This window comes from Ailuropoda melanoleuca, chromosome 3 (genome assembly GCF_002007445.2).
Source record: "Ailuropoda melanoleuca isolate Jingjing chromosome 3, ASM200744v2, whole genome shotgun sequence".
NCBI classification, from domain to species: domain Eukaryota; kingdom Metazoa; phylum Chordata; class Mammalia; order Carnivora; family Ursidae; genus Ailuropoda; species Ailuropoda melanoleuca.
Genome location: NC_048220.1, coordinates 40,174,255 through 40,183,007, shown reverse-complemented (window position 1 = coordinate 40,183,007; position 8,753 = coordinate 40,174,255). Strand labels below are relative to the sequence as shown.

The 8,753-nt window shown below is 35.1% G+C and overlaps 1 protein-coding gene across 2 annotated transcripts in view; it reads left to right on the top strand.

Annotated features, from left to right (window-relative positions):
* The window catches only part of DEPDC1B (DEP domain containing 1B), an 83,654-nt gene extending 75,146 nt beyond the window's left edge, over positions 1 to 8,508 (top strand). For both annotated transcript variants that reach the window (XM_034656263.1, XM_034656262.1), the window contains exons 9-10: positions 5,201 to 5,386; positions 6,661 to 8,508. In XM_034656263.1, coding sequence (XP_034512154.1) covers positions 5,201 to 5,386; positions 6,661 to 6,822 — 348 coding nt within the window. In that variant the 3' untranslated portion in view covers positions 6,823 to 8,508. The remainder of the gene's footprint in view (positions 1 to 5,200; positions 5,387 to 6,660) is intronic.
* Positions 8,509 to 8,753: the final 245 nt, after the last annotated feature.

Genomic DNA, 8,753 nt, shown 5'->3' with positions numbered 1-8,753 from the left:
TAGCTCAATTTTTAACTTTTGAAGGGACCTCCACACTGTTTTCCAGAGTGGCTGTACCAACTTGTATTCGAGGTGGGCATTATCTTTGGCACCAACCTTCTATTAGCCTTGACCACAACCCTCTTCTTCCTTTGGAGTCCTTTAATCATAGGTATCTAGTATTTTTCTTACTAGGCTTCTGGTGGCAGTACAATAGATGTTATGTTTTTGGGAAGATGGAACTCTTGGAGTCTGAAATTAAATACTTTTTAATTTCTTTGTTATTAAAGTAACATTGACATACAATGTTGTTAGTTTCAGGTGTACAGCAGGGAGATTCAACAATTCTGTACATTACTGATCCCCGCAATGAGTGTGGCCACCGTTCAACATTATTACATTATTGGCTGTACTTTCCATCTCTGTGACTTATTTTATAACTGAAAGTTTGTACCTCTGAACCCCCTTCATCTATTCACCGATTTCCCCCACCCCCATACCCCCTCTTCCCTAGCAACCACCAGTTCTCCGAATTTGAGAGTCTATTCGGTTTTTTTTTAATTTGTTTGTTTTGCTTTTATATTCCAAATAAAGTGAAATCATATGGTATTTGTCTTTCTCTATCTGACTTATTTCACTTAGACTAATACCTTCTAGGTCCACCCATGTTGTCACAAATGACAAGATATCATTCTTTTTATGGCTGAATAATATTCCATAGTATATATATACTATATCTTTTTTTTTAATTCTAAATTCCAGTATAGTTAACATACAATGTTATATTAGTTTCAGGCGTATGGTATAGTGATTCAGCCCTTCCATACATCACCCAGTGTTCATCAAGACAAGTACCCTCCTTAATTCCCCTCATCTATTTTACCCATCCCCTCCCGCCTCCCCTCTGGTAACCATCAGTGTGCTCTCTATAGCTTAGAGTTTGTTTGTTGGTTTGTTTCTCTTTCTCTCTTTTTTTCTTTGCTCAATTTCTTCTGTTTCTTAAATTCCACATATGAGTGAAACCATATAGTATTTGTCTTTCTCTGACTGTCTTGCTTCATTTAGCCTAATACCTTCTAGGTCCATCCATGTTGTCACAAATGGCAAGATTTTATTCTTTTTGATGACTGAACAATATTCCATTGTGTGTATATACCACATCTTCTTTATCTGTTCATCTGCAGATGGATGCTTAGGTTGCTTCCATATCTTGGCTATTGTAAATAATGATGCAATAAGCATAGGGGTGCACATATATTTTCAAATTAGTGTTTTCGTTTTCTTTGGGTAAATATCCAGAAATGGAATTGCTGGGTCATAGGGTAGTTCTATTTTTAATTTGTTGAGGAACCCCCATACTGTTTTCCACAGCGATTGTACTAATTTTTATTCCCACCAACAGTGCATGAGGGTTCCCTTTTCTCCACATCCTTGCCAACATTTATTATTTCTGGGCTCTTTGGTTCTAGCTCTTCTGACTGGTGTGAGGTGATATCTCATCATAGTTTTGATTTGTGTTTTCTGGATGATTAGTGATGTTGAGCATCTTTCTGTGTGTTTGTTGGCCATCTGTAGGTCTTTGGAAAAATGTCTATTCAGATCATCTGCCTATTTTTAAATCAGATTATTCATTTTTTTGGTGTTGAGTTGTATAAGTTCTTTATATATTTTTGATAGTAAACCATTATTGGATATATCATGTGCTGGTATTTTCTCCCATTCCCTAGGTTGCCTTTTTGTTTTATTGAGGGTTTCTTTTGCTGTACAAAGTCTTTTTATTTTAGTGTAGTCCCAGGAGTTTATTTTTGCTTTTGTTTCTCTTGCCTGAGGAGAACTATCCATAAATTTTTTGCTTCTTAGGGTGATGTCCAAGAGATTACAGCCTATGTTTTCTTTTAGGAGTTTTAAGGTTTCAGGTCTCACATTTAGGACTTTAACCCATTTTGAGTTTATTTTTGTTCATGGTATAACAAGGTGGTCTAGTTTGATTCTTTTGGATGTAGCTATCCCATTTTCCCAGTACAATTTATTGAAAAGATTGTCTTTTCCCCATTGTATATTCTTGTCTCCTTTGTCATAGATTAATTGACCATATATGCATGGGTTTATTTCTAAGCTGTCTATTCTGATCTCTATTCTGATTTGATCTATGTGTCTATTTTTGTGCCAGTACCATACTGTTTTGGTAACTATAACTTTGTAGTATAGTTTGAAACCTGGGATTGTGATACCTCCAGCTTTGTTTTTTTATTCAATTTTTTTTTTTTTTTTTTTTTTTTTTTACTATTTGAGGTCTTTTGTGGTTCCATACACATTTTAGAATTACTTGTTCTTGTTCCGTGAAAAAATGCTATTGGTATTTTGATAGGGATTGCTTTTAATCTGTAGATTACTTTGGGTAGTATGGGCATTTTAATGATATTCTTCCAATCTATGAGCATGGTATATCTTTGCATTTGTGTTGTCTTCAATTTCTTTCTTTTTTAAAAAAGATTTTATTTATTTATTTGGCAGAGAGAGTACAAGCAGGGGGAGCAGCAGGGAGAGGGAGAAGCAGGCTTCCTGCCGAGTGGAGAGCCCAATGTGGGGCTCAATCCCAGGACCCAGGGATCATGACCCGAGCTGAAGGCAGAGGCTTAACCAACTGAGCCACCCAGGCGCCCTGTCTTCAGTTTCTTTCATTCAGAGTATAGTCTGTCACCTCCTTGGTTAAATTTATTCCTAGATATTTTATTCTTTTTGGTGCAATTATAAATGGGATTGTTTTCTCAGTTTCTCTTTCTGCTATTTTGTTAATAGCATAAAAAATCACAATAGATTTCTGTATATTAATTTTGTATCCAGCAAGTTTACTGAATTCATTTATCCTAATAGTTTTTTGGTGGAGTCTTTAGGGTTTTTTATGTATAGTATCATATCATCTGCAAATATTGACTGTTTTTTACTTCCTTCCCAGTTTGGGTGCTTTTTATTTGATTGCTGTGGCTAGGACTTCCATACTGTGTTAAATAAAGTGATGAGAAAGGTCATCTTTGTCTTATTCCTGATCTTAGAGGCAAAAAATACCTTTCAGCTTTTTACCATTGAGTATAATGTTAGCTGTGTGTTTTTCAGTGTGCCCTTTGTTCTGTTGAGGTATGTTCCCTCTAAACCCACCTTGTTGAAAAGTGGTTTTTTTTCTTTATTATGAATGGCTGTTGTATTTTGCCAAATGCTTTTTCTGCATCTGTTTAAATGATCATATGGCTTTTATCCTTCTTATTGTTAATGTGATGTGTCACATTTGAATAATTTGTGAATACTGAACCACCTGTACATCTCTGGAATAAATCCTACTTGGTCATGGTGAATGATCTTTTCAACGTATTGTTGAGTTTGGTTTGTTAATATTTTGTTGAGGATTTTAGCATCTATATTTATCAGAGATACTGGCCTGTAGTTATCTTTTTTTGTAGTGTCTTCATCTGGTTTTGGCATCAGGGTAATGCTGGCCTTGTACATTGAATTTGGAAGTTATCCTTCCTTTTACACTTTTTTGAGTAGAGAAGAATAGATATTAACTCTTTTTTAAATGTTTGCTAGAGTTCACCTGTGAAACTTTCTGATCCTGAACTGTCATTTGTTGGGAGTTTTGTGATTACCATTTCCGTTTCATTAATAGTAGTTGATCTCTTCACATGTTTAATTTCATTCTGATTCAGCCTAGGAAGATTGTATGTTTCTAGAAATTTACCCATTTCTTCTAGGTGTTCAATTTGTTGGAATAAAATTTTTCATAATACTCTCTTATAAGCCTTTGTATTTCTGTGGTGTTGTTATTTCTTCTTCTTTATTTCTGATTTTATTTATTTGAGTCCTCTCTCTTTTTGTGTTGTCAAGTCTGGCTAAAGGTATATCAATTTTTTTTTTTCTTTTCAAAGAAACAGCTCTTGGTTTCATTGATCTTTTTTTTACTCTTTATTTCATTTATTTCCACTCTAATCTTTATTGTTTCCTTCCTTCTATTAGCTCTGGGCTTTGTCCTTTTTTTGTAGTTCCCTTAGGTGTAAAGTTAGGGTGTTTATTAGTCATTTTTCTAGTTTCTTGAGATAGGTCTGTATTACCATAAACTTCCCTCTTTGAACTGCTTTTACTGTGTCCTGAAGATTGGAACCATTGTTGTTTTCATTTAATTTGTCTCCATGTATTTTTTATTTCCTCTTTGATTTCTTCACTGACCCATTGGTTATTTAGTAGCATGTGTTTGTGTTTTTTTCTAAGTTTGTTTGTTTGTAATTAATTTCTACTTTTATACTATTGTGGTTGGAAAAGTTGCTTGATATGATTTCAGTCTTCTTAAATTTATTGAGATTAAATTTATTGTGGCCTAACGTGATCTATCCTGGAGAACGTTCCATGTGCATTTGAAAAGAGTGTGTATAATGCTGTATTTGAATGGAATGTTCTGTATATATTTGTTAGGTCCACCTAATCTAATGTCTTGTTCAAAACCACTATTTCCTTTTGATTTTCCATCTGCATGACTTCTCCATTGATGTAAGTGGGGTGTTAAAGACTCCTATTATGAATTGTATTACCATAAATTTCTCCCTTTATGTCTGTTAGTATTTGCTTTGTATATGTAGGTGTGAAATTAAATATTTTTAATGGATGTTCATTTATTTATAAGTCTTGGTATTGTCTTTCCTCTTTTTTTCTCCATTCTCCCTTTTGCCCTGTACAGTGTCTGCACATTTGTTTTCTTGCTTTTGAAAACTGTTAACATATTTGGAGATGGTTGTAGTACTTCTCCATACATAACAGCCATGCTGCATGTGTGTTCCTGTCCATTTGCAAGGAAGGGAGGATCAGATTCTCCAGATGTGGAAAGGAACCCCCAGAGGGTTCAATATTGTAATTGCTTTGAGTCATTTTTGTCAACATGTTTAGTTTTTGTTTCAATTTAAGATTTTATTTAAAAGAGCACACCAGGTTTTCTGTTTATTAAAATGGCTCTTGGGTTTAAAAAGGTAAGAATCTCTTACTTAAAACTGTGGCTTTAAGTGATATTTTATTCAAATTTATAGAAATACTTCTATGTTTTAATAAAGAGTTTCTCCCAAATGAATTGAAGAATGACATGGCATTCCTAGTAGGATATATACTGTATTTGATCTGAACCAGTTTTGCAACTTATATGAAAATACACTTATTCCTTTCACTATTAATCCTTTTGCCTCAGATAAAATACCCAGGAGCCGATATGGATATCACTTTATCTGCCCCGTCATTTTGCCGTCAAATCAGTCCAGAGGAATTTGAATACCAGAGAGCATACGGCTCTCAGGAACCTCTGGCAGCTTTGTTGGAGGAAGTCATAACAGATGCCAAACTCTCCAACAAAGAGAAGAAGAAAAAATTGAAGCAGGTAAAAAGGATATTCTTTAGAAGCCATTTTTTCTGCCTGCTGTTCTTAATATTGTTTTTTCTTTTTATTCTCTATTTTAATGGGTTTCAGGTGAATCTCATCTTCTGAGACATAGCAGTTTTGAAACTATATTATTCAGTTCATATATTCCAGAAGTCTCATGGATGTAGGCAGTTGTGGTCAGTTTCCCACATCTTCTTCTCCAGTGTAGAGATTTCACCATTCATCCCTGAGCTCTTCATTACGGAGCCGCTCTCTGTTATTTGTTCTTTGTTTGGGTATGTGGCATGATGTGAGTTAGTGGAGCAATTACTTTGAATTCGGAGAAGCTGTCAAATGAGGACAGATTCCTCTTGATTTTTTTTGAAAGGCAAATTATATTGAATTTGCAGATACAAGATGTGTAAAATTGAAGAGACTTTGGTTTTAGATGGCCAGTATCAAATTGGTTTCTTGCCTCAGGCATCACTGAAAGTGTTTAATTCCTGCTAGGCAACACAGCTTTGGGTTTCATTGAAGAGTTTTTAACTCCAAATAGATTTACTTCGACCATTCTTAAAGTACTGATTCAAGATTAAGGGAATGATTTTTATTTTTCAAGACTGATTCCTGCAAGCTTGATTCCTGATCATACCGTACATATGGGATTATACACAGAGCACCAGCGTTCTAGAATCCCAATCATATTTTTCTCAGTAATTCTGGAGAAGAGTTCACTGTTGAGGTTCAAAGAAAAAGCATATTGCCTCTCTTTAAGATTTTCATAAAGTAATATATACTGGAACGTTTTCCCTTCCATTTGAGCAGAAGCAGGTGGGGCTGAGTTGGAGAAGCAGGGAGATCGTGAAATATAGTTGGGCCAAAATTTCCTTGAACTGTATGGAACATAAGTTATTTTCAAGTCAGAATTACTTGTGAATATTTTTTAAAGTAAAATCTGTTTATAGTTAGCAAGCGGGGGGAATTTTAAGAAATCTGACCGAAATGAGGAGTTTGTTTGAAGATTGAATCAAATTAAAGTTGCATTAGACCTATAACAAGTGGAATCAAATGATCTCACAAAAAGAAATGGATTTGTGTTGGAGTGAATTTGATTATGATTTGTCATCATCTTATTCTGTTTTCTGATGGAGAGCAATAAACAGTAAAACAAAATAAAAACAGCCTAGTATGAAATCAGATCAGAAACTCTAATTTTAAAATTAGATCACCTAATTTTATTGGTTCTTATCTGGTCTTTTGACTTATCTTCAATCTTTTTTTTTTTTTTTCAGTTTCAAAAATCCTATCCTGAAGTCTACCAAGAACGATTTCCTACCCCAGAAAGTGAAGCACTTCTGTTTCCTGAGAAACCGAAACTGAAACCACAGCTGCTAACGTGGGCACTAAAAAACCCTTTCCAACCATTTCAAAGAACTAGAAGTTTTCGGATGTAGTACTTCCATAGCTGTTAGAGATCTCTGTTGTTGTTGCCTTGAGCAAATGTGTGGTTAGAGGAGGACGATGGCGGTGGAAGAAAGAAGAGCATAAAATAGAGACTACTGAAATATAAAATGATCGGACTTCCAAAAATGTTGAGCCATTATCAGTATTTTTATAAAACTCAGTGCTATTTTTAAAAGTGTAAAAATCAGTTAAAATTTAGACAAATATATAGTGGTAATGTTAACGTGTTTGTAATTGTTACAAAATTTAAGGGTATTTTTATTTTTTTATTCATTGTTTTTCATGGTGTTAATAAAATAATTGTATGCACATTTTAGTTACTGATGTCTTTGTTATAACCAAGTCTTAAAAATAGTGTCTATACTTGAATAAGAAAGACACTGGGTACTGTTACTGTGATGCTGTTGACATCATAGTTTAATAGTTGTGATTTCTCTTGTGTAAAATCTGGTTTTCAATGTTGCACAAAGATTCTTAATGTCCTATATTATGATGGCTGTGTCTTTTATTGCAGATTCATTGGTTGTTATGTCAGATATAACTAAAGCTGGTTCTTTAATAACATATATATTAGCAGGTGTTTACCTCTAAGTGGAGTAGATTTTCATTTTCCTGCGGTGGTATAATTTCAGTCGTGGCTGAAAACGGAGAATTGAACTGAATAAAGTTTTTTGGTCCCCTTACACCTGTGATTGTAAGTCAGATCTTCGTTATCTCATTAAAACACAAATGGATTAAGTAAAATGAGACCATTTCCTTTATAAATATGTTTCCCCCAGCTTCCTCATCCTTTTGAAAGTAAATGGAATGTAAATAAATACTTTTTTTTTTAATACTATACGTGGGTTTTTTTTGGCATTTCTTTAGGTTAGTTATAGAACATCCTCAAATGCTGAACATCATTATCTTTGCCAGTGTGCTCACATCAGTCACTTATTTCTATGATAGAATAAGTGACATTTAGGCTTTTGTGCTAACCTTCAGGAGGTGCTTTGTCCATTTCTTTTGCTTTGCTTTGCCCTTTTGCAAATAATGGTACACTTAGATTATGGAGCATCTGGAGGCCTTCTTTATAAGCAATTACCCTAGATCTTAAGAGTAACAGTCACTAATTGGCTTGTTCTGCCCTTTGGACTGAATTTTCCTTGCCTTTGTGATCTGGCCCTGTTCTTTTGTAGCAGAATGCCTCCTACATTTGACTCAGATTTTGTTTACTTAAAAATGGATAAAAGTATTCCTATTGATTTGAGTACCACCTTTCCTTCCAAATACATAAAGTAATGGGAGATTTTTAGTGTCTCAATATTTGTTTTCAGACCTTGGAATGTGTAGAACAAAGAATAAGTCTACTTCTGCTCTCTTTGCTCTCCAATGCAGAATGTACTTTCCAGAGTCTTCTCTCCTGTTGCTTATCTTTAGAAATATATGTGACTGGTTTTTTTTCCCCCTTAAGATTACATTTTTAAAAAGATTTATTTATTTATTTTAGAGAGAGATCATGGAGGGACGGGGGAGAGGGAGAGAGAGAGGATCTCCAACAGACTCCCAGCTGTGCGAGGAGCTCAGTGTGGCCTGATCACACGACCCTGAGATCATGACCTGAGCCAAAATCAAGAGTCGGACACTTGGGGCGCCTGGGTGGCACAGCGGTTAAGCGCCTGCCTTCAGCTCAGGGCGTGATCCCGGCGTTGCGGGATCGAGCCCCACATCAGGCTCCTCCACTATGAGCCTGCTTCTTCCCTCTCCCACTCCCCCTGCTTCTGTTCCCTCTCTCGCTGGCTGTCTCTATCTCTGTCGAATAAATAAATAAAATCTTTAAAAAAAAAAAAAAAAGAGTCGGACACTTAACCGACCGAGACACCCAGGTGCCCCAAGATTACTTTAAAGAAAAAAGTATAATTCATTAAAACATCACCACTAC